This window comes from Macrobrachium nipponense, chromosome 19, assembly GCF_015104395.2.
Source record: "Macrobrachium nipponense isolate FS-2020 chromosome 19, ASM1510439v2, whole genome shotgun sequence".
NCBI lineage: Eukaryota > Metazoa > Arthropoda > Malacostraca > Decapoda > Palaemonidae > Macrobrachium > Macrobrachium nipponense.
The window spans coordinates 62,646,232-62,673,731 of NC_061088.1; the positions used below are offsets into that span (position 1 = coordinate 62,646,232).

Here is a 27,500-nt window from a genome sequence, read left to right on the forward strand (position 1 = left end):
GGCTCCCGGGAGTTGCCTCGGCATCATCATCATCGGAATAGTGGAGATCAACATGGCTGCCATGATGATCGGGTAACCTGTGGTGAGTGGAACGTGTTAGATTTATATGCAAAAAGGATTCAAGTTTTGTTTATATAAAGATATAGGAATTTTGAACCTTATCCAAGTAAAGTTTACGTTCGAATGAAAATATCCGTTCATTTATTGTAGTGTTTCCATGGCGCTTAGTCTGGGTATTTTTTCACTGCACTTGGAAATATTGAATCGAAGTTTTTCTAGGCCTTCCTTATTATTATTATTATTCTTGTTACATAAAAAATTAGAGAAAAGAATCTTACCTAACCACCAGGCTCCAACCCATTGTGGGTGATTTTTTTTGATAAAAGGCTCGACGGTTGGGTCCACCCACAGTGAAACTGTGTACGATGCCAATGCTGTGCCAACTACCGGGCCAAAGATCCTCATGCACCCGGATACAGCTTATTGGGAGGAAAAGAATTCATATTTCAGTTAATAATAATTATATCTTAGCTTAATCAGATCACTGAGCTGATTAACAGCTCTCCTAGGGCTAACCCGAAGGATGAGATATTTGTACAGGGCTAGGAACCAATTGGTTACTTAGCAACGGGATCCGAACCACATTATATCGAGAAATTAATTTCTAATCACCAGAAACAAAAAGATCTGATTCCATATGGGCAGAGCGGGGATCATATTTCAGTGTAAGGACAATAGATGTGAATGCATGTGCGCGCCCACGCTCAAACATTAACATTATGTATACATCTACACACACATATATATACATATATATGGATGGATATATTTATTACAATTATCACTTTATATCGAATTCACTATATCATGGGAATAACTATGCAACAACAATTACATAGTCAATTAAATCATTCTAAACCAAAGACCCAGGTAGCTCCTTATCATGTGCGGAACAGATTTACTTTTGATTTATAATTCCTCTTGGGTATATTTATCCACTATGTCTACTAGAACTAATATTAAATTATACCAAATATTAGTTAGTTTAACAAAAATTACGAGGATTTACGAAAACTCGTTACTGTGTTAACGTAAGTGAGGAAATGAAATACAACAACGCTGTGTTTAGTGGCGGATCCAGGATTTAGGAAAGGGAAGGGGCGGGGTCTGTTTGTTAAAGTAAGGGGCGGCGAGCGCCTTGGCCGAAGGCGAGTGGCAATAAGCTTTGGGGGTCTGGGTGATCGGTATCACTCCCAGAGGGGTCAGTGGGCGGAGCCCCTGAAGCAAAACGGTTTATAACATATCACAAGCATTTTGTGTCAAGGTTTGGTACTTTTATAGTGGTTAATATGAAAAAGCTGTAACCAGTAATTATTCTTGTTAGATGGAAACCAGCTACAGATCTTTATTGATTGATTGAAATTTGGGTAAAAAATAAATTCCAATTTCAGTAGCTAAAGAGAATATCTATTGATCAAAAGTGAAATATAGACCATTCATACTATTCTTTACCACAAATACTAAATTATCTGCTATATACTTGCATCAGTTGCATACTAGTAGTTAAGCAAATAAAGCAATGTACATAACTTACCAGTAAAGTAAAAAAGAAAATTACATATTTGGCACAGGTAAGTGGTAACCTATTTGGTTTACGTTTCACAAACTGTAACTGAGTAAAGTATTTGTCATGCTAACATACCAGGCGTTTGCATAATAGCAGTCAAGAATAAATTCCAGTCTATGTTTGCCCTGTAAAGCAAAAACTTATCAATCACATCCTCGGCATTTATTTCAACATCCCTGTGCACATGGATAAGTTCATCAGCAGTCTCTCTCTCTCTCTCTCTCTCTCTCTCTCTCTCTCTCTCTCTCTCTCTCTCTCTGTTGCAACTTACGAATTTTGTGTAATTACTTTTCCATATTTACCGGCTGTTCTGTTCTTTTTTCCTTTCAAGCATTCTTAGTCCCTCTCAGCCCGTTGTTTCATCGTTGATTTTTTTTGTTACACTTTAATTCTGAAAATATGTTCTTTATACTACAACAGCAACAACAAAAACTACTAATACTACTGTTATTATTATTATAAGTGTTTAATTTTGCTGACATTGATGTTTGATAATAATCCACTCTAGGGGCGCCATTCATAGATTGGGGGGGGGGGGGGGGGGGGGAGTGCCGGTTGCTGAATCCGCCACTGGCTGTGTGTTTTGATTTTCGTCGGATGGTGGAACTGTTATGCCCCTCCCATTCTTCCTGTAACAGTCCTTGCCATTGAGTTTATTCAAGAAACAGACGATTCGGCCTTTCATTCTGGCATAATGTATGCGAGAAACAGATTATTTCTCTCGGCCATTCATTCTGACATAACAGATATTTCTCTCTGCCATTCATTCTGACACAACCGATATTTCTCTCGGCCATTCAATCTGACATAACGTATGCGAGAAACAGACATTTCTCTCGGCCATTCATTCTGACATAACGTATCGTCCCTGTTCACTCGATCACACATCCGCCATACCACAGCCTCCCACCCGTAATCCCATGAACCCTTCAGTCTTTGTATTCTTGAGCCGCTTAATTGCCCTCCTGATGTTCACAACAGTTGCTTCTGGAATCATTCTTGAACTTAAACTAGCCCTTTCCGCTCTCACATCATTCAGTTCTGCCTTTTCTTAACCTCCACGTGCACCCAGTCTTCATCGTTCTCATTCTGTCAATTCAGGACTGCATTCTTTTGGGAAAGTCTCTTCATTGGATTCATTTGCTTCGAGGTCTGTTTACTTTCGAATCGACCGTGCCGTGTATAATATATGGATGCATGTAATTATATAATATATATATATATATATATATATATATATATATATATATATATATATATATATATTGTGTACTCCACGGTCTAGGTAATATACTTAGACCGTGGTGTACTCTACAGTATCTGGGTTATACCTGGGAAACCTCATACAAATAAATTGCCCTCGTCAAGGTTCGGTGGAAGACGTAACGGTCTGATTTAACTACACTCCAGCGTCCTTCTCTAGACTTGCATATATCTATATATACTAGCTGACCAACCCGGCGCTGCCTGGAAGAACTTTGAAGAACTCGGAAAAGTTTTCCCTCATCCCCTTTGTATTGTTTTGTCGTGTAAAGTATGTGTACTATCATTGAAAATACTTTTCTTTCCTGTGATTAATAATTCTGTCTTGAATTCATTGCTTTAAATAGATATGATATATACATGTATACATATATCCTGGTTTTATTCTCAATAAATTCTGCTCCAGATTGTTTGAGTGTTGCCTTAGAGAGAGAGAGAGAGAGAGAGAGAGAGAGAGAGAGAGAGAGAGAGAGAGAGAAATAACGTTTGGTAGAGGTAGTTGCTCTATGGTATTGGTGTGCGTAGAGGTGGTATTGCCTATGAGAGAATTAATTTCAGACTATATTTAAACCGAACGGATTAATGTGGAATTTCGCATTTGAACGAATGAAAAAAGGAAATGTCGTACACGTTGACATCGGTCTTAGCCAGCAGCTACTTGAGATACAATGTCTGCTGGCTATATAAATATTAAACTATCACAATTGTGATTTTAGACACCGTAAAAAAAGAGCTGCAGCTGTTTTCGTTTTCCTGTGCAGGTTCACAAATGCGTTCCAGTTTCCTTTGACATTTCTGAGGGAAAGTGTAGGCCGGAGTCATAGTGGTCTAATAAAGAAATTGTTGGTTATATGGTGATTTTTTAGTGGTTGAAGTAGCTAGATATAATGATGGTAATACCTCAAGGTACTTAAGGATTTGTATTTTATTGGTATGGCATAATATAAAGATACATTTGGCTTAAGATGAACAACGAAAAAAAATTGTTATTTTCGTCGCAAGTAAGCTAATAAGCTACGCATTCGCGGATGGTGATGGATCTGTTTCGTCTCATTGAAGAATTATAGCTCTTGGTGGTAATTTCGTCAAAAGTAATTTTTTAATGATGGGCCATGTCTGTCACAGAAGCATTTGGTCCGTTACTTTTCGTGGCGAGGATTGTAAACCACATTTAAACCGATATAGGTTTTCATAGTTGATTTTATCGGGGTAATAAGCAAAATATATTAATAACATAAATCATGATAAAAGTTCGCGAATATTCGTGTAAAAAATTGATGATACAGGGGATTTCGATTTATTGTATAGGTTAATCATACGTCTAGCAGCGCCGGAAAAACAAGGTGGTGTGCCAGGTGATAAATGAGAATAAACCCAGAAAAAGGAAGGAAAAGGTGACATTGAAACAAAAATTTGTTATGTTTTGTCTGTGTTTGTATGTCTTTCACGGGGTAGGGGTTTGATATCTGAGTAAAAAACAAAAAACTTTCTGAAGTGACATAGAGGCTGTGTGCAAAATTTTGTCTAGGTCTGTCAAGTGTTACGGATATCTGTAGTAGGAAGTCAAATATACAAACATTCACAATCACACACACACATATATGTATATATATATATATATATATATATATATATATATATATATATATATATATATATATATATATATTAGGTGATTAGTAAAGTAGCAATAACAATATAGTATTGGTTACTTTACAAATGACAAAGTAACAATACATTATATATACACATACTTATATGTATACATTATATATATGCGGCAGTCACCGGTTTATGACGGGGGTTCTGTTCTTGAAACGCATCGTAAGCCGGAACATCATCAAAAATCTTCAAAATTCCTAAGAAAAGCTTACTTTTAACGCTTTGGGTGTATTGAAAGCTATGTAAACTGCATGTTTACATAAAAAAAACTTCAAATATTGAATATTTTGCCTTTTTGGAGTCACATTTCTTCAGTCGGATTGGCGTTGTAAGCGTCATAACCTGGGAACATGTGAGTAAAGCTGGAAATAATTTCTGATGAATGAAGTTGAAAACATCATAACCTTGGAAAGTCAAGTCATAAGCTGAAAACGTCATAAACCGGGTACTGCCTGTTCATATATATATATATATATATATATATATATATATATATATATATATATATATATATATATATATATATATATATACATAACTAGTTTTATGCTATTTTACTGATATATATATATATATATATATATATATATATATATAATGTGTTTGATGGGTTTAATTATTTCTTAAATTTTTTACAGTCTCAAGTAAGTCTTGAGACACTTTTCACATCCTTACCGAAGTAAAGGGGAACTTTGTCCTTGCTGACTGCTTCGTCCAAGTAAGAAAATCCCACTACGTAGAAGCAGACATTTGCAATTCCTGACATCACCTGGTGGAAGAAATTGAGTTGAAATTGTTTATATTATCTTGCCTATTGGCTTTTATTATTTAATGCAAGAATTAGGCCGATTAATGAACCAGTAGGTAATGAAAAGGTCCACCGGGCAGTGATTGTTTGTCAGGACTTTAGTAAGATTATATTTCAAATATTCTCCTGGTGTTGTAAATACGACAGCTTGGTTTCTGTTGTGTGTCAGGAGGCTGAATCCCAGTTTTTGTAAGAAACACCAATATTGATGGCAATCGTTTGATTGAAATTTTGGGGAGATTGAGAAAATTATTGAAGTAAGGCTGCTTGGAAGGTATCTCTGGTGTAAATGAGCAAAAACAGCAAAGGAACAGGCACAGAGAAGGCAGGATAAGAAATGGGAATCGATTCTACCAACCACCATAGGAATGTATAAAGATAAGAAAATAAACATTCTTTTTTTAGAAGAAAATATATTTTTTTTTCGGTAAGAATTATGAACGAGTGCTTTGACCAACCATCCTCAGATGCCGTAGTTATCTTAGCAGCAGTTTTTAAGAAAATCATTTGTATAGATAGCTTGTGTCTGACTTTACGGGAGCATAAGAATACATTTGCTTCTTCCTTTGACGGGAACTTTATTGGAAAAGTTATTCATCTCATTGATGTAGATTGCACTAGTGCTACTACTGCGTAGACAAAACCACCCTAGATGATTTAGAGAGCTAATAACGATCAAAATTGATGGTGGTCTTCATGTACAGTCATTCAAAGCGAGGGTGTGTTGAAAGCCTCAAGAAGAGAGCTCATTAGCATTAGTTATTTAAAAACAAAAAACCTTCAACGTTAGCTGCCAAGCACCAGCAACCGACCTGTCCTAGAAACTGAAGTGCAGCCACAAGGTACTGCTCGGTTCCAACAGCCGTTCGTCCTTCCGCGCAGTCTCCTTCGGTTTCGTCAGCCTTATTGCAGTATTCCCATTCTTGTGAATAAATGAAATAATATATAATACATATACATATATATATATATATAATGTATATATATTCATATATATATATGTGTGTGTGTGTGTATATATATATATATATATATATATATATATATATATATATATATATATATGGTGTGTGTATGTGTATGTATACAGAGAGAGAAAAATTTGTATGATATTTATGAAGATCGTGTTTGTTTGTGTGCGAATGAAAATACTTTTGTCATCAGAAATTAACACAACATATGCTAAGAGAAGGCTTCATCTTATTATTTTTTTTTTCACTTCGAGGTTGAGAATTATGGATTTGACTTCTTCCAAGAACAGTAAATTAAAGGCCAAAACAGATTTCCTAGGCATTGAAGTGATCTTGGGAAGGTTCCTTCTACAAAATTTACCCATTTAGACAGGTATAAGGGCTTCTATTGTGCATGGGAACCACTTATGTTAAAAAGATCAAAATATTGTTAAAACAACGTTTTTCTATACCTTAAATAAAAGTCAAAGCTTAAGCAGAGCATTTAATTCTATTCTTTTTCTGAGGTTGACTGTCACTGTTAAAAATGTTACCTTTGTTTATATTCGAGGAGCTATTTACCAAGTCAGCATGTCCCTGGAAACGAAGAAATAGACGAGTTACTTTCTCTTTCTCCCTGTTGTGGTGTTTCTTTATGGAGTTCTTTACCAATATTCAGACATAGTGCATACATTTTTTTTAACTTAATGATTCTCTCGTTTAGGAAATAAAGTTGGTCCTCTTAATGAAATCATAACTAGTGCTTAACAACCTAATTGCTATCAACTATTAATTGCATAGAGAGGGTTGGATGTTTGCTGTTGTGAATAATTACCAAACATTTCAAATATCTTCTTCAAAGATATAGCCTGTTGATATAGGTAAGCTTTTCATTTGAGTGAAGGTTATGTCTGCAGTATTCTAGAAACACTTGTAAAGACGGACCCTCACAAAACTACACAGCGTTGACTCATGGGTCTTCCGTACCATAGCCAGCGAGGAATAATCTCCAGCTCCAAAGATGATGTGAGGAGACATGATGATAAAAGAACCGATGGTAGAGAGAAAAATCCCTCCTGACAGCCACCTCGGCCGATGGCCGTACCCAGCGACGAAAGCCAACGGCAAAGACAGAAACACCTGCAACACGTCGTTGCCGGTGCTTATAAAACCTGCAATTGACGATAAGGACGATTAGCCGAAAATCTTTCAGTCAAATATATACACATGCATATATATATATATATATATATATATATATATATATATATTTATATATATATATATATATATTTAGCTAAGGTCACAGGAGAAATAAGAGAAACAAGTACTTATTTTTCCTGTGGCCTTAATTTATATACATTATATATATATATATATATATATATATATATATATATATATATATATATATATATACAATATACATACATCATACATACATACATACATACATACATAAAAGGGGTTTTAATATGCGATGGAAGTTTCTGTTGTTGAAGCAGTCTGTCTCTCACCTGGATGAGTAGAGTAACGACAGATCTCGTGTCAAGGCCTCTACCTTTTGATGTTTGTAATCCAGCGTCACAACGGAAGCATTAGCAATGATCGAGCCTGTAGACGCGGTTCAGCAGGATGTTGCCGATTTGTCACATATCTTTTCCTTCATTTTAGTTTCATACTTATTTAAGTTTTGTGTGTGTGTGTGTGTGTGTGGGGGGGGGGGGGGGAAAATTTTTTTATCCTTTTTCACACATGCCAAACCTCTGATATCTGGAGCAAGTTTCTGTGACAATTGGTGTTTTAACAAAAGATACAAGACCATAAACTTGGAAAAAATTAAGTGTACTAATGAGAAACTTTGTATTACTGATAATAAAAGTACCGACTGCGTGGTTTAACTTCGCTCGAACCACATTTCCACATCGTCTCAGAATTTATTTTAATTTCTGATAATTCTTGAATAAACCAGTAGCTATCTTTAGTGCATAATTTATATTTAGAAGAGATTTGGAAGGGTTTACATGAAGCTTGTTAGGGTACTGCATCTGTATCGGTGCTCATATTTAGGATGAGTACCAAGTTTTTTACAGGAACGAGACTTGAGATTCTTGCAGGGAATATGTACTTTGATATATAGAACGCAGTAAATGTGTAAGCGTCTTGATTTCACCTGTAAATGTTTATACATATTCCAGATTAAGAAACAATTAGACTTACTTGTTTCCGTGCTGTTCAGTCATTCAGAATTTTCCATAAGTTACTGTAGCTAACATAGCGCCATCAGCAATGAATGATTTGAGGTTAAGGTTGTTGACAATGTAGTATTCACAGTTCATTACGAGGTGCTTAAACTTCCTCTCTCGGGTATTTAACACTTGATTCTCTTAAAAGAGAGACTTTGTTTAAATATTCGTTGATCGATTGTCTACAAGGGAACATTTGCATACAATTTGCTATGATGTGCATGTAGAAACATTAATATGTAAGGCCATCAACATCTTTCAATTCATATATTTTGCAATATATACTCTAGCTTTGAATTTTTAATCGTGTTCTTTGACTTAAAAGTCTCCATCGACACCAACAACTTGATCCTATTCAAAAGGTAGCAAGTTCGTCAGCCAGAATCAAGGTTACTTGAAGTGAGGTGCGAGTCCTGAGTTTCTCTTGGTAAATAAGCCATCTTAATAAAGTCTACCTCATGCGGATAATGTCGAGGAAAGAGACTAAATGGTAATAAGTCCTCCACAGGGTTCAAGTAAATCATCGAGAAGGAAAATGAGGTAGCTAACGAACTCAAAAATTTTCCCAATATGACGAGACTGCAACCAAAACTTGTCAAACAGAAAATTGTATAGACGAGGATAATGTGGTTGATGTATTACTCAAGAAACCTGCTGCAAGTGTGACTCGCATACCATGGCAGTGGTACCACTTTAAAAGTTATGTATCCATGGGGTGCGTATGACATGTGACAGATAACAAACCCGCTCATATTCTTTGTGATATACATTGTTATAGTGAGAGGGAATGTCAGTTAAAAAAAATATATTATATATATGAAAGTCGAGAGAGACGAAACAAGATGGTGAACACAGGGTGAATTCTAGACGATGATCCGAGATATAAAGAGGTTAAGGTCATGAATTGTCCCTGTTAAGATTAGGACTCCCCAAATTATGTAGTCGATGAAATGTGGGCTCTTTTGAGATTAACATTGTATACGGTTGTGGTAACTTAGTGATGTTTAACTTTGTTGATTACTATATTGTTATTCAAACTTTCAAGTAAAAACAGTATTCTTGTCGAAACTCATGCTATGGATGATTTGACAAGGTAAATGCAAAATATAGTGTGATTCGGTTAATGCCGTGACAAATGTCCGTGAAAAAAAAAAACGAGGCTTCTGCTGACCTCCTTCGGCGAAGACGGGATGTAATGATCGAAAAACAACGGTCAAGGTTCTTCCTTAACGTTTGTTTACAAATATGTACACAGGTGGTTGGAAGAGCTCAGCTGCTCCCTATTGAGTGAGTTCGCTTGTTAAAGGCACCAACTCTTCATATTTTTTTTATTTTACAAGTACAATTCGTTTGGCTGTGGAAGCTCCAGGGACGAGTCCTTTTAACGTAGATATCTATTTATATATAATTTGTTAAAGGCTTTTAGGTCTTTCCATTATTGTATATTTTTTTCTTTTAAAAAGTAAAATTCATTTGGCTAAGGAAGCTCCGGTGACGAGTCATGTAACTCGGGTATCTGATTTAATATAATTTCATGAAAATTGTCAAGTTCATGTTTATATGTAGTATATTAGCCAAAGCCTGGCACTTGAAGTTTTCGTTTAGACTCATTCTCTTAATTTTGTCTTGTTTTCGTATTGTCATAAGATTTTCGCTTCCTTTATCTCCTATTCTTGATCCATTTACAGGTGTTGATCCAGCCTCTCTCTCTCTCTCTCTCTCTCTCTCTCTCTCTCTCTCTCTCTCTCTCTCAAATCAGTTTTAAGCATTATTAAAGTTCGTCCTTACTTTACTGTCGGATGGTCAAACTTTGAAATAGTTTATTTTTTCTTTATTTTTCCACTTCAAACCCTTCATGATTATGAAGCACAAGGTTGTAAAACTGCATGGGATTCAAAACATTAACTGCTTTTAAGGGATCTGAATAATGCTTTGAGGCAAGGACGTGGATCTTTGGAAACGAACGTGATTTGAAGTTGGTGTGAAATTGATCTCGAGGTGTTCACATGACGGAATTCATATCTTGTGGACTACCATGAATCCTCTCAATCCGCTTTCAGTCTTTCTTCCTCACTCGCTCTCTTCCGAGAACATCTCACAAAACTAAAGCAGATTTTGTCTGTCTCGATAAATATTGCAAAATGTAAGGTAATTATTGCCTGAAAGTAAATCGTTCAATTACAGATGATAATCTGTGCTTTACCATTGTGTAGTAGTTTGATGTAATAATTTTTTGAATGTGGAAAATATATTTTCACGGTTGTTTTATATAGATAAATGATTTTATGAACACAAACCTGACACCGAACTAGGCAGTTTGAACCTCCTTTCTACCGTGGTCAGCGTCCCGGTCGAGTAAGTGAAAAATATGCCTTGTGCAAACGCTGCTAAGCTGAAAGCTGCCAGGTAAGTCTCGGGTCTTGCAAGCTTCTGCAGACCAGCGCTTCTCCATCGCCCGATTCCAAATCTGGTGATGCAACGAGTTCTGTTACATTGTGGTACTTTCATAGGTTTCAGAAAAGAAAAAAAAACAAGGTTTGGGGATCTGTCGTAACAAGAACATGAATTGCATTGCTTATTTTTATAAACCACCTGTATAATGCATTGCTTATCATGTAATATTGTTGACACCTGCTAGTCTGACTGCCTGTTTCTTATTTTCTACCCTTCATCTTCATCACTACACGTAGAGAACGTTTGATATTTCTGTGTAGATGACTTGACATGGTATTGTGCTGGAAGGTATCAAAACGACGATGCCTCTCCTCCCGGCACCCCGTGAGTACTTCAGATAGAATACTCTACTATGAGATTCAGGGCCTCTGTAACGCGGTTTTTTCGCAATAACTTTTTATCTATGCATTTCATAAATATAACGCTCATTCAGAATACATATTATATCAACACATAAATTTTGAGTGTATTCTGCACTACGTAGGTTGAATAAATTTGGTACTTATAATGTAAAAGTGACCTTTTTTGAAGACGGGCCAACTTACTCAGAGAAAAGGTTTCGAACGCACTCGTTACGTAACTTATGACATCATTTCTTCCCTCTTTCTCGATGGATGATTGGCTATACGTAACGAAGGCTAAACCTCTGGCAACAATGACATACAAATTTAAATACAAGCAAAGCAGTACACCTTTATGAACTCTGGAACCTCCCCACTGATAATTGTCATAATGAACAAACCAACAAAATATGTTAATAAATACAAAAACACTTCGATTATTAGTCCAACTCCCAAAATAAGTTTCCAAAGAAATTACAGTCTACTTTATAGTCACAATCAGATTGACATGATGTAGGGAATAGTTGGTAATTACCAAAAACATAGTAGACAAGCTTGATTTGATAACTGCTATATCCATTGTCAAGCAATTTTTATTTATTGGCTATCTACCTATTTACTGAAAAAAAATAGCCGGTACCGTATATTGGCTTTAAACCTTCACCAATAATTATCGTCAGAATGGTGACTTCATGAGGCTCCACCCACTTTCGCCTCGTTATAATTCAGGATAACACTGAAGGCTACCATGGGCATTGTTGGATTAGAAAATTTAACTTCTGGCTATAAAAACTAATTTCTCGAGTAGTTGTAATAAGTGCTAAATGATCCTCAAGGATCCCAGCAGTTGGTCTAAACGTTTAATTCATGTATATTACTGTTATACTGTTGCGGCACTACTGCTACAGTAGTATTACTACGCTAGCACTGATACCCCACCCACATCTATGTATCGTTCCGCCATTCATAAAGTCTTTGGGTTTCAGAGCCGATGGCATTTCTGTCTGGTGGATGGGCGGGGCAACATTTAGTCAAAAGGCGTTTGTTTACCTTGCTTACGTAATGAGTGTTTTTCGACTCTTGGCTCGTAATCATTGGCCATGGCGTCGGCTAGTTCATTTTTACTCTATAAAAATCAAAACTATCGGGTTTAGGTTATTGATAATGCTGACAAAATTTGTGTGTGGTTGTAAAATATACATATGTCAACTTTCAGCTACATCCGATGCTTTGACAAGGAGCAAAGTCCAAAAAACCGTGTTACAGAGACCCTGAATCTCATAGTAGATGTCTGCAGACGTAGGCTTGACATGTTTACGGTTCCCCTATTTTTTAAGATGGTATATTAGAACACAATGAATATTTTTGGTTCATGGGAGCTTGACTTTCCTTTACTATTGCTGTAATCATGGAGGTATCTCAAATATTTCCTGCAGGAAAGCTGCTCTGATTATTCCTCTTGTGACCCCTTTTCCAGTAATCAAACACTAAAGCAAAGGATAAATGATCAAACCTAATGACCTAGAATTATTATTATATACTGTAGATTCTGTAAGCTGTCATTTTAGTACCTGTCTGACTTGGTTAGTGTTCTCCTTACCGACATTTTCAGATTATAGATTTTCCTCCATTTTCCCACCTGATGGTTCCTCGGTATGTACGTCGCATTTCCCTAAACAGTTGATGGGGTTCCCTTGAAAATTGTGGTGATGTGTTTGGAGGGAGATTGTCCATCCGTGAGTCTGTCGAATTTACCCTGTTATCACAACTCTCCTTGAACACCTGACCATATTTCAGCGGGAGACCATTATTTCAATGTGAAGATAGCAAGTCCGTTTATTATCTCTTAAGACTGTACCCCTATGCTTTGTTTGTGTGCATCTAATTAAGCCCTTTCCACACTAGCGGCCACTGCACGACGGGCAAACACTGGTCCCATAACACGTTCTACTATCCTGACCGACCGAGTATGGAGCCAGAACGATGCAAATGCCTGGCAATACTGCTTCAGAAGCAAGAGAAAATAAAAACAGCTGGCAGTGCCCGACAGGCATGCCCGCTAGTGTGGACAGGCCATAAGGGTGCGCCCACACTGCAGTAAAACATGCCACACACACACGCCGGTAAAATATCACACACATCACAAACTGGTTAAACAGAAAACAACCATTTATTGGTAGTCTTAATCATACAGTTATACAGGTTGAGTTAAAGAACTACTCTCATTTTCAGTCATTGACTAGTTTTCAACATGTTTGCGATACAAATGTGATAAGCGTCCAGTGTGTTTTTATGAAATGTTTTATTGCAGTATGATTGCACCCTTATGCTTAACGTGTCATCGCATATTGTACAACATTGTTTAAGTCATTTTAGTCAATTTTACATCCGTCTCACTTGCCAATTCATCACGGCACCTCATAGACAGTTGAATGGGTTTCAGTGAAACTTTCTGCAAAGGTGAACATCACGCGTGAAATTGTGAAGAAGGGAATTGTATGTCTTATGTCTGTTGTTGATCTTCGAAACTTTCTTTAACCAGACCCAAATATTCCGTGATCTAACCTATTTAGGAATGAGATGAAATTTTGAAACTTGGCATAAGTGAAAAACATAAGCTATGAACGTTAACAGTATCATTCCAAGCATTAATAACTGCTTCTTTATATTTTTTACAGTTGAATAAAGTTGAAATTTTTATAAGAGTTTTAAATGAGGACTTGAAAAAGATACTCTGCGATGAAATTTTTTATTCATAGGGCAGAAACGTCACCAAAGCGTAAAGTTTTAGCTAAAGATTTAAATCTTTTGAATTATATTACAAAAAAACAGCTTGTGTAGTTTGGCTAACATAGCAGTTAATAAAAGATAGAGTATTAGGCGACGGCCTACAATACCTCTCCGCACTGGGATGGTGCTTACTGTTGGTAGCCCACTTCGCTTCAGCGTTGCATTTGCTTTTTAACATTTATTAACCAATCATAGTAATTGTATCACATCAATTATCATAATAAAACTTGAAATAATTAGTGAAGTAAAAGATTACTCGTTGTGGAATCATAAAATAAAATTGAAAGGAGAAAACATTGCTTGTCCTTATTCAAGTGACTATTGTACAGTTTCAGAGCTCAGTGGCTCCATTATCAATTGAAATAACACGAAAATTTATATCATTGATGCATTAATAATAATTTAGTTCTTCCAGCAGATCATGAATACAAACTTCGTTGTGAATTTCAAGAAACGCCAAACAGCTAACAAATACATAATTTAACGTAAATTTTAAATACACTAATGAAATATACTTTGAAGCCAATATGATCCATTCATAATTTGAATTAGTTTTTTTTTTTTTTTATAATGTAGCCTTTTAGCTTTGAAACTGTACGACCACAGGCCGAAGTCGTGCAGAAGAAACTACAGCTAGAAGAACTGGATCATTAGTGTATGCTGTCGGTTAGGTGTCCTGGTCTTGCCACATGTGACTAGTATGATAAACAAGTAGCCAAAGTCCAAAAACAACTTAAGGAACACCCGAGATGACTTTACCAAAGCTACTGTATTGGCCATCAACGCAGACCCTTTTGGTTTTGCCTATTCAACATTAATTTAAAATGTTCAAAGATCCTACAGTTCCCAATAATTTTCTCTTATACTACTAGATATGGGCTTCATGATTCACAGAGTCAAAGGCTGCTCTACAAACTAGACTGACCATGTATGCCCATGAACCATCATCAAGAGCATTCTGCATGATGGTAGATATTGACAAGAGTGCATCACAAGTTCCAAGGCCTATACAAAACCCAAACTGTAATGCTGTTAGTATGTTATTATCTCCAGCAAACCTACAAAGATACATTAGAGAGCAGATTCTCAAAACCCTTAGATAAAGCTAGGATAACTGAAATTGGTCTAAATTCAGAGGGCATGCTAAAAGTTTCCCTTCCTCCAAACAGAAGGAAAACTTGCAATTCCTACTAATGATGTCTGGCCAACTGTCTCCGTGTCTGTCTATTAGTGGGTATGTTACACTTACCTTGCTATTCAACTTTACAGGGATTAGGGAATTTTAGTCAAACTTGGTACAAGGTTAGACTGCCATTTATAGAATTTGGGTAAAGAGAGATGATATCCCCATCTCTGACTCCATCAGTGTCTGCCTTTCTTGTCATTGGAGTTCCCACACAGCGTGAGGGATTTTAATCTAATTAGATTGCTATCTTAATATATACATTGCTTTCAAGGTTTTATTAGAGGAAATACTATTAGAGGGCAATTGTTTCAGGTCAACTGGATATTTGTTGCATTAGCAATACTCTCATAACATCCTGAGATTATTCAAGTGTTTTAGAGATTTTTGTATTCGGTGAATATTAGCACTGTTAGTGTTTCAAGAGACATTTCACAGTTTAGGCTATGGTTACTTGTTCATGGTATTTATGTTAACATTTTTGCATGCAGGTACAGGTACAGGAATGTCCATCTGTAACAAGTGTTGACGTTACTGTATGGAATAAGTATGTCTTAATGATTAAAAGATGGGATACGGATAAGGATGACTTGCATAAATACAGATAGATATTTATTGTGGGAGACATGCTACGTATTTGGAATGTCTTACATCGTGAAACTTTCGGGGCCAAGAATTTCTTCTTCCATGACAGGGGTTAAAATAATGGCTTCCTTTTGCTCTGTCAGCAGCGGGATCTTCTCCTTGGCGTCTCTTCCCTCTTCATTATCCCTGGCATCTCTCTCTTTCTTTTCGTCCCCTCCATCTGTGCGCCCTTCGTCAAAGCTTGATGGGACGTGGGAGGTCATCCTTCATTTATTCGGAGAGAGAGCCCGAGTTGAGTTTTGTTTTTTTTTCTTGTAGCGATATTTTTTCCCTTTACCTCTTAAAAAAGATTGGGGAAAGAAGAAGAAGGTAATAAATATGGATGGAAGTTCTTGGTTGAAAGGTTAACGCGTGTGATTTTGAGTTGAGGGGAATGATAATTTTAGCCTAGAGAAAATAAACATTCTACGAAATATTTCATTTTAACGAAACGAACAAATCAGGTGTGGACGGTTATTTCATACGTGATCACTTTCATTTTCATTTTTAAATCCACTTTTGCATCGCTGAATCACTTTATTGTTGTGAAAAGTAACCTTATTATTTGTGATACAGGAATAAACACTTGTTTCTTACATGCTAGCACTCGGTTATTTAAAAAATTTGGTACCCAGTACAGAATTGCCAAACGGAACTTCTTTTCCTTAGCCTTGAATCCCGGCACTTCATCGCCTCACTGAAGTCGGGAGAGACTGAACTAACGATGCCCAGCGATGTCATCAGTTCTTTAGCTGTTCGCATCCGCAATTTGACCTTCAAACAGATTCATTCTCTAGCGGACACCGTGGCCTTCATTTTCTCTAGTACAGCCCTCCTCTCTCTCTCTCTCTCTCTCTCTCTCTCTCTCGATGTTTGTTGTCAGGCTTTGTTCTTCTTATTTTGTAATTAGAGTTTCTGTATGATTTCTTGTGCCTTCTGAAAAAATGCTTCTCTCTAATTTCGTGCTAACTTACTTGCATTGCAAGGGACATTTTCTTTTTATCACTTTCGTAATCTTGGATACTTTGGTTAGTGGGATATGGGAATGTTAGATACACAGCTAGTGATCTTTTCTTTGTTGCCATAGAATTAGGTATAACTGTAGTAGCTGATTAGCTAAGCAACTAATGACCAGAGATGTCAAAGTCGCCTTATCCTCGCAGGACAATAAGTATTTGCTTGTGCCCAAGTGCTGTTGTATTTCAATTAAACTTCACATGTACGTTATGTATGCCGCTACTAGTATTATAGTAGATGACATACGATAAATTTGTAAAAATCTGTTTTAACGGCATTGCCATCGTTCGACCAGTGGAGGACTGCTTGTAAATTACATTTTTCATAATCTAAAGACAAAATATTACATGATAGTGTACCGAAACTTAAACATTTTTTCTTGTTCCAGTGATCGCACCGTCCTCACAGGACCGGGGAAATGGATGTTTTCTGGTCTTTCAAACCTTTCATTTGATGTATAAAGCGAGTCATACCGATCATTGATTTCCATTTAGAAATGATCCCGAACACACTGAATTTCAGCATCGTAACACTGACCTAATTATTTCACTATTCACAAAGAACCCTTCCTTCCCTTGGGCTTTGATCCTAGGGACTAATGGTCCAGACAGGCAGTACATAGTTAACTCTTTTCCGGTATTACATCTATTAAACTAAAACCTGAAAAGAAAGATGATCACACTGACCTTATTTAAGACTGGACGGCTGCTCCTACGTGAATTGATAGCTCCCGTGAATTATACCTTTCACGATTTGACTTATGATTTAATTGTGTATTTACGTTTCCAATAAATGAGTAGTTTGCATGTTAATCGGTGTCAGTTAACCGCAACTTTAAACCTTTTGTCCATCGTACATTGAATGTTATCATCATCCGCAGGCAGGTTTTTTTCTATTGGACTTCATATTGTCTCCTGTTACTGGTGATAGTTGGGAATTCTGAAACACCTCTGTTCCTTGGTCTTTCAAGTCGAAAGAGACGCATATTTATATTGCTTCGATGATAACATCGTTGGCTTCCTAAATTGTCCTGCACCTGTTTGTACCACGTAGAAGTTTTTATTATGGATTTTTGTGTTTCTCAGACTTCATTAGAAAAGGTTCCTGTAGAGATAGTGCTGCATCTCAATTGGCTAACTGTAGGCCTTACTGAAGGATTTTTGTAACGTCCCTTTGGGCTTCATTGTCACTTTCTTTCCAGCCTCTCTAACTATCAATTCTATGTGCAACTGTGGGCTTTTCTTTGAGTGCCACCTTGAGACCCTTGTACCATCGCATTTATGATCTCTCTACCTTGGTGTCGAACCACATCAATTCCATCTTTTCACAGTTAAGCGCTGAATGCCGAAGGTGCCCCAGTGCTTCGATCTACAGCCTATTTTCATAAAAATCAAAATTAGGAAAAGTGAGTTTGGATTTACAGAGTTGTAGGAATATCTGACTTTTTCTTTGCATTGCACCTTAGTGGGCTATCAAACAAAGCAGCAAGTTTTTGGACAAAGTGGTTCGTTGTGTTCCTTCTTTAACGAAAAGTCTTACCATGTGAATATAATACTTCCTTTTATTCCGCTACAAAATAACAACGGGTCGAAGATATAAAGTTTGTCGAAAAGAACCACATGGGAAAATTCAGATGGGGAAAATCGTCAAAAGAAGAAGAAATGAAAACTTCCATTTCCCCTTGGGAGGCTCTCAGTGACGTCTTCTGTTATGAAACGCGAATTGCTGTTGAAGGAACGCGGGCAAACTACCCCAGGGAAATCACAGAGAAACCTCGCACATGACTCCAGGGAGTCAATGCTTCAGTTTATGACTGCTAGGCCTAGGGAAATACTCGTCACTACTCTTTATTACCGTGATTATGGCGGAACGCGGTGTGAAATATGAAGATTACAAATGTCACACTTAAGTTAGAAACAGACAGTCATATCCAGCGTAGTGATCCAAACTTAACGAAAGTAACATTGTGGTCAGGTCAACCCTGCGTACATTTTGAAACAGTATGGCTGCCAATACGCTCAATTGTTGAATAAGTGCCTCTGACTCGGTCACCATTACACACAGTATCTTGGACTTAACATTGCCTAATGAGAATACTTTGGAAAAAAGCTACTGTGTTGTGCACGGAGTGGGGGACTTGTTGTGATGATGCGTAATTTCCGTAAGAAGTTTTGTTTTCTTCTGTTTTACTGATCATCGCACAATAGGTTGGTCGAAATTTCGTTGCCAACCGTGATTCTTTCAAAGGAAACACTTGCGTCCAGCACCATTTGTTTCGTATTAATGTGGCCAGCGAATTGTTCAGCACTGAAGCATGTTGTAAATTAAGGAGATGAAAGGTGTCAGATCTAGTGGGGACTGTCACTGTGCATGTTTACTGTTGGATAGTGATTGGACGGACTTTGATTATGTGAGTTTTTATCACAAGCAGCATACAAACCTGTATTTTAGTAGTATTTCCTCTTGTAGCGACGGTAGTGAACATTTAATTATATTTTTTTTTGTAGGAGATAGAGACAGGATAACATATATAAGAAATAAAATTTGTAGTTGTACAAAACGAAATGGAAATAATGATTCATTCAAGTTAATGGACTTCGAAACTTCATATGATAAATCTGTTCTCTAAACCGAAGCCACACTTGTCCATACACATTGACAAGTGAATCTTGCGAGATAAGCTACCAGATGCTATGGTAGGCTTCCGTTAATTAAAGGAACAATTTGCAGTCATTGTTTGCGCTATAGTAAAATCCTGAAACGCGTGGTTTGTGCCCGACAGTCGTCTCAAACGCTGTTCTTTTGAATGGCAGTCCAGCAGGCTACACCTATCCAGTGAAAATTAGGAGAGAAAATTTATCGTACACATCTGAATGAATAATATAGAATGGTATCAGAGGATCAGTCGTAACTGAGATAGAGAAATTTACGTAACAAATAAAGGAATAAAGACATGTGTCGTTATTGAAAGGTCCGCAGTAGATTTTGCATGTGATCCATGGCTCTTTTTAGGAACTAATGGGTAAATTTTGTATCAGGATTATAAAATAGATTTATTTTTATTTTTGGTTTAATTTGTTAGATTAAAGGGCACTGACAATTCATAATATAATATTTCGTCGTTTAACTATTTTTGTTCCTTTTGGGTTGTGTTGAATTCTCCATTCCTTTGCTCTTAGATTTATACCCTCAGTAAATGAATGAAGTAACTTACTTATCCTGCCAGTCCCTCTCTGAATCGCAGTAAAGGTTAACGTGCCATACCGGTAACTGAAGCACTATTTCTTTACAAGGGGGACTTTTCTCCCCCGAAAGAAGATCGGGAATCTTTCAACTTATTGACGGGTGGTAGATGATTCTATGAATTCCAGACGGAAGGAATATAAGGTAGAAGAAGAGTCGGGGGGGGCGGTGTCTTCGAGTTTTCTTATCGATTCCAGATCGAAGGAAAGCAATGAAAGAGAAGAGGTCAGGGTAACAATATAAAAAGATAAAGAAAATAAAAAAAATTAAAAAATACTTTTTCTGGCTCATCTGGAAGCAGTAACACACTTAAAGAGTATATATTGTAGGAATCTGGTCAAAGTGGATGTCAAAGCCACTAGGTAGGTGGGAGGAAACTCAAAAACAGATGAGCGCTGAGTTTATAGAACACTGTGCTTGGAATAAGTAAAAAAAAAATACTGTATGGTACCACAACTTGCTCTAATGCAATATTCCTTTTCTTTCCTTCCATACTTTACCGTAATATAAAGTTATCTCAGCAGTGTGTTTGATATCCGAGCATATTTTAAATCGGAATGGTAGCTGTTTCAAAGCAGATATATTAATATATATATATATATATATATATATATATATATATATATATATATATAGAAATTTAACAAAATCACTTCCTAGGGAACCACAGCTCTTAAACCAGGATATCTTCTAAGGGAGTACAACTGTGGGGATGAATGAGTCACTATGGCGGATCGCACAATCACAGATAAAAGGACAGTAAATGAAATATAATAAGATTTCTACCACTCGTTCGCACGTACCTTTCTCCTGAGTTACGGGAAACTACCATAGATTGAAAAATTTTTCTTGGGTGTAACAGAGTATTGTCTGCAAACATTGCAGGGTCCGATGAGTAACGATTTGAACATTTTTTAAAGATATGAAGAAAATTAAGTTGTTTGTGTTGCTTTGACTGAATTGACGAGGAACAGCGAAGATTTTCATTAAAAAAGATTTTCCCTTTTCCCTTGGATTAGTGATTTGTGGGAAAGTTGGTAAAAGCATGTTCGTACTCTGCCAAGAGTGTTAAATACTCATTTTGGTAATAATCCCACTGTTTTCGAGGGAACAAACAATTGTAACTTCCACCAGGTCTTTCTTCACGATAGTTGTCTATTCAAAGATCAGGTGACAAATATAGCAGCTCCGTAACAGTCGCTGGTATTCAGTTAACATCATATGAAAAGAAATCATTGCACAGAACAAATAATTATTTATCATGAAAATTTTCAACAATTTGGGTTACTGATGTAACCAGAATGCAGGAAAACAAAAACACTGGATTTTGTAATGGTTGCTATTTCTCCTTCATACAAGATTCTGAGCAACTTTTCTATATGAAACACCTCCCATGTTGGTAAGGTAGCTGCTTCGTAATTTTTTTTTCCGTTGTCGCTCTACCGCTGTTATTTATTTGTTAGCGAATTTTAATCACGGCTGCCAATAATTGGCGTCGAGGAAGCTTCAGCGTGTTTGGTTGCCTTAGCACCAAGAGTATCCATTTGTTTGGTTCGGTTGTAAGCAGGATGACACTAAGTTGTGTGCTCGTTAAGAAAACTTGACCAAAACCCGACCACTTCTCTAGCAACAATTGATTGGATTCTGGGAGGAAAATAGTAATGAATTTTTGGTAACCCACTTCCCATAATTACTTTGCGAAAAAAAGTCTTAATTAAATGGGAGAGACGTCTCCTTACGCTGTAAAATATCGTTTATAGGTAGCGACAAGTAGCCGTGTTTGGTTGATAAAACTAAATTATCATAATGAATTAATATCATAATAAATGTACTGGAATGGAATACGCATAAATGTGTGGAAACATAACCTGTAGAAAATTGTTAATGATTAAAAAAAGGTGGCAGAGCAAGGAGCAGATCCTTGATATCACTCCTAGAGGTAAGGAAAGCAATATGTATAAGTTTGTAAGTTTGACAGAAATAGAACAATCAGATACGATGGAAATGATTTTGGCATAATAACGAGTGAAATCATGATTAAATATCTTGGCTAACAGGAAATATTTAGTACTAAGGTTTGTAACTATGTGGAATTCCGTAGATGATTAGAACTATAGTTTGTAATTATGCGGAATTCCGTAAATGATTAGAACTATGGTTTGTGACTATGTGGAATTCCTTAAATGATTAGAACTATTGGTTTGTAACTATGAGGAATTCCGTAAATGATTATAACTATGGTTTGTGACTATGTGTAATTCCGTAAATGATTAGAACAATTGGTTTGTAACTATGAGTAATTCCGTAAATGATTAGAACTATGGTTCGTAACTAAGAGGAATTCTGTAAATGATTAGCACTATGGTTTGTAACTATGCGGAATTCTGTAATTGACGAAATAATGAAACGAGCACAAAGTTGACCATACCATGACCATTCCTTAGTAATGAATAGCAAGCCGATTGTGTGCTCTCTCAATCTTTTATTGTTGTTTCTTGAATGGAATCAGTTATGATGACATTTCTCTTAAGATGACAAATGAAAAGCCATTAAAGTGGAGACTATTGCGACATTACTCACTTGTAAATCACCAGCGAGAAGAAGAAGAAAAAATAAGATAGCCATTTATCAGCGAAGTCTAGACTTGAAGAAGCAACGCAAAATCCACAACAATGGGATATATAGGCTTAGGCTTATATCAAAATTAGTTATTTCATTACTTACCAAACAACCCCCGACAACTTTTCCTCAGTCTAATGGAAAAAAGAAGAATTGCAGGAACACGAGAAACGCCATGAGATGCCTGCAGATGAGAAGGGCGCAGACTGTCAGCCCACCAACCCGACCAAATTTAGCTGAAATTCTCTATCACCGCCTCCGTCAGGTTACTGTTATATGAATGCCCACTAGTAACTGATTTTATTAAGAAAAATTCCATATTTGATGGCGATTTTGTGTTGATTTTGATCAATTACTACCAGACCTCATTTTTTTCTTAATTCTTATGGTTTCAGATCCTGTAATATTATTGGGGTATTATTCTCAAGTAGTGAAATGAGTAGCCTCCTTGGAACTTACATTTTTCAGGCAGAATAACCTAGATTTGGAACCTCCTACCTATCGCCCTAAAGGATTCATTGTCATAGAGCCATCTTCCACATGTATCCTCATTAATCATGGGCACAGTAACATCCCCTTTTTGGGGGTCAGATGTGTTTGTGGACGTCAAATGTAGGGTCATTTGAAGGTGATGTCGAATCACGCCCGAACGAATCGAGGCAACAGCTTCTGATTCACTGGCATGGAAGTAACAGCTTCTCTTGAACGAGGAAGGCTTTAACGACTTCTATGGACTGCAGTCGGTATGTTGCTGAATTCGAGAGCTTCATTGACCGAGAACAACAATTACTATGTTTACAGTTTTTATAATATTAGCTTAGGGCACTATCATGATCTTTGTGTTTTTTGTACTTTCGTTTTATATGTATATATATTATCTGAAAAGTCGTAGTTACGAGAGAGAGAGAGAGAGAGAGAGAGAGAGAATGGTTATGCTAATGAGAACGGGTTATTCCAAATTGTAAAACATCTGATGTATGAAAATTGTCCAGTAATTGTGAGGGTGTTCACATTATGTCACTTACAATCATAACTTTATTTATAATGATGATCTTGACAACTCGTTTGGATTTATTCCATTTCATTGAAAAGCACGTGGAGGAAGCGGTAAGTGATACATGATGTGTGTTTTCTTGGTAGGTGCAGGACATTGTCGAGAATAGATATATCCTCTTAAGTGTACAAGATGTCATTTCTTTAAAAAACAAGATGTTGGGCTAGTTGAGTAACCAACCGTTTTTATATACAGGGCCTGGTGTCATGATCGTGCAGCGGCGAGCAAATCTAGCCTCGGAGCTTGTTATCCTTAGCGAGATGAGGTCCAGTCTAACTTTGGCGGGGTTAGTCTTTGCTGGTAGTCTGCTTTAGCAGAGGAAGATGAGAAGGTTTCTGGGAGATAAGCGGGATTGACCCCTGACTTTTGTGCACTACACAAACATGTCGATTGTTCGTTTTCCTTGCAGCTAGTCAGCAGTTGCTCGTGGTTTGCTATTTCAACATTATTTAAAATGTTAATATTCAAATAAAAAAAATATACTATAATGTTATTTCTTGAGCAGTAATTGAAGATATCGTATTTGTAATATTTTCGTGTGTATTACATATTGGAAAGTTATATATACAGAAACACACACACAGACATACAGGTATATCTTGCCTTTACTCTAAGTAATGGTGAAAGATCCTGCACTCCTTTACTTCACTCTCTATGTGGCCACTATATCTATATATCTATCTATCTATCTACATATATATATATATATGTATAAATATATCTATATATATATTATGAATAATCTATAATCTTACATACATATGTACATACTTATTATATAAGCGTGTGTGTATGTGCGTATATGTATGGTCACGAAAAAAAGTTAAACCACTTCCCATGTCCACAATATAGATATACATATATGTATATGTATATATATATATATATATATATATATATATATATATATACACACGCGTGTTGTGTATGTATGTATATGTAGTGAGTGGCCACGAAATATGTATATAAGATATTAAGCCTAGATAGCCTACAATATCAACTTCGCCTTATCTTTGGAATAGTTCCACCCAATGAGAATTTCAATTGTTGAAAGCATCTACCCCAGCCTGGATTCAAATTTCTACCTTTTGGATTAGATACAGAAGGAGACAATCGACTCAATCATTCAGCTCTTTCAAGAGAGGTATAAGTTGGTTTTGTTTGTTCTGTACTAGTTAACAGGCATGTTGGAGGTAGATGGCTTTCTATTCTGAGTATAGAACCGATTCTACAAGAATATACACAGTAGAGTCGAAACCTGCTTATATCCCTCTTCATAGCAGGATGAGGAAGTTGACGTTTTCAGTATAGTTTATTCAAAATGTTCCTATTCGAATCGTGGCCGGAGCTGGAATACTTGTTATTTACAATCTCCTTTGGTGTAAGTTATTCTCAAAGTAAAGTGAATTTGATATTTAAAATATTATGTGGCTTTCTATTTGTGATTATATGTATACATATATATATTAGATAATATATCTATATATATATATATATATATATATATATATATATATATATATATATATATATATATATATATATATATGAAAGTCATGTATGTATGTGACAAAACTATCATCGTCAGCCAATTCGGCAAGGTGACCGTGTTGTGATTACTGTATCGCGGGTTCGTTTCCCGCTACCGGACATCATGATTTCTTCATATTTCTCTGAAGTTGGATCTCAAGGCTTTGTAGTGACAAGTATCCAAAAAAGAGCAAAGAATTTGAGAAGTTAAGAGGGCATTGTGGCTATTGCAATTACACACTCTCTTACACACACACACACATTATATATATATATATATATATATATATATATATATATGATATATATAATATATAGTAATTATATATATATAATATATATATTTCATTGCCTGCTTAGTAAGCTGGAATCAGGTGATTTTCTTGGTATTAAAAAGTTGTTCATTCTTCTTCCCAGCTGGTTCCCATTTTTATATGGGGTCACCGTTTCGAATGAGCCGTTTCCATCTATTTCTATCCTGCTCTTTTGCCTCATCAATTCCCTTCTCATGTAAGTCTCCTCTCACACAGTCCTTCCATCTCTTTCTTGGTCTCCCTCTTTTTCTTCTTCCTTGAATCTCCATCCCCATAGTATGTCTCCCAGCGTGGTCCTCATCTCTCCTCAGCAGGTGTCCATACCATCTTAACCTCCCCTCCTGCACTTTCTATGATACTTCCAACACTTCAGTTGACCCCCTTATGTAGTAATTTCTGATCATATCCTCTCTTAACACCCCAGACATCCACCTAAGCATTCTCATTTCTGCCATATCCATCTTCTCTGTTTTTCTCATGCTTGCTGTTTATGTACCACACAGCATTGCTGTTCTTACCACCGTCTCGTGAAATTTTCCTCTTAACCTCAGTTGTACTCTTTTGTCACAAGGAACTCCAGAGGCCGCTCTCCAGTTGTTCCAGCCTGCCTGTACCCAATGTTTTACTTCTTCCATACTTCATCCAGTGTTAACAAAGGGTCCCAAATACTTAAACTTATCAACTCTCTTTATTTGTTCTCCACCAAGCTGAATACTTTATCGTCCCCCTCATTGGTGGTACACATATATTCTGTCTTAGATTTGCTTATTCTCATTCCTCTGTCCTCCAGTACTTGTCTCCATCTTTCCAATTTCATTTCCAGATCTTCCCTGCTCTCTGCGCACAGAACAATATCATCTGCATACAATATGTTCCATGCTATTGCCTCCCTTACTTCCTCTATTAAAACGTCCATCACTATGTTTAAAGATAAATGGGCTCAGAGCCGACCCCTGGTGTAATCCTACTCTCACCTCAAAACTCTCTTGTCTCCTCAACACTGCTTCTCACTCTGGTAAATACATTCCGGTACATCTCTCGAATCAATTGCACATACTTCTCTGGCACCATCTTCTCCCTCAGACTCCTCCATACCTCTTGTCTCGGGACTCGGTCATAAGCCTTTTCTAGGTAGATGAATACCATATGTAGGTCCATTTGCTTTTCCCGGAATTTATCCATTATTTGCCTCAGACAAAATATACCATCTGTTGTTCCCCTTCCCTTCATAAATCCCATCTGCTCTTTACCTATTTGTACTACTTCTCTCAGTCTAACATCTATCATCCTTTCCAGTATCTTCAAAGTGTGGGACATCAATTTAATACCCCTATAATTACCACACTCTTGGACATCGCCTTTCCCTTTAAAAATTGGAATCAATATACTCCCACGCCACTCATTTGGTATCTTTTCCTGTTCAAGGATCTTTATCATAAGATTGCACAGTATATCCACTCCATCTCCTAATGCTTTCCGTGCCTCCACAGGAATCATGTCTGGTCCGGTTGCCTTCCCGTTCTTCATCTTCTTCATTGCATTTAGTACCTCTTGCCTAGAAAACCTCATTACCATGCCAATGTTCACTTGCCCATCCTCTCTTATTAGTCTATTATTTTCTTCATTTAACAACTGTTCGAAATATTCTTTCCTTGAAAAAGTTCTTTATACCCAATATATATTTCATTAATGCAGACAAGTAAACATAATAACATCACCTTATCATCAGACATATAATAGCTTCATCAGCCTATATGTGGCAAAAAATAAATATA

At 36.6% G+C, this 27,500-nt stretch overlaps 1 protein-coding gene across 3 annotated transcripts in view; it reads right to left on the reverse strand.

Moving 5' to 3' along the window:
* LOC135217459 (solute carrier organic anion transporter family member 74D-like) overlaps positions 1-27,500 on the reverse strand; it is a 46,667-nt gene that overhangs the window by 18,010 nt on the left and 1,157 nt on the right. Inside the window, exons 1-9 of one of the 3 annotated variants that reach the window (XM_064253352.1) lie at positions 16,546-16,781; positions 15,976-16,248; positions 10,854-11,023; positions 7,298-7,482; positions 6,865-6,907; positions 6,173-6,282; positions 5,228-5,321; positions 339-479; positions 1-77 (exon numbers count right to left, since the gene is read on the reverse strand). The exon at positions 1-77 is cut by the window's left edge and continues 106 nt beyond it. In XM_064253352.1, the coding sequence (XP_064109422.1) occupies positions 1-77; positions 339-479; positions 5,228-5,321; positions 6,173-6,282; positions 6,865-6,907; positions 7,298-7,482; positions 10,854-11,023; positions 15,976-16,172 (1,017 nt within the window). In that variant the 5' untranslated portion in view covers positions 16,173-16,248; positions 16,546-16,781. Of the gene's footprint in view, positions 78-338; positions 480-5,227; positions 5,322-6,172; positions 6,283-6,864; positions 6,908-7,297; positions 7,483-10,853; positions 11,024-15,975; positions 16,249-16,545; positions 16,784-27,500 lie in introns of those variants that run through there. The other 2 variants (XM_064253362.1, XM_064253371.1) reach the window with 2 other exon arrangements.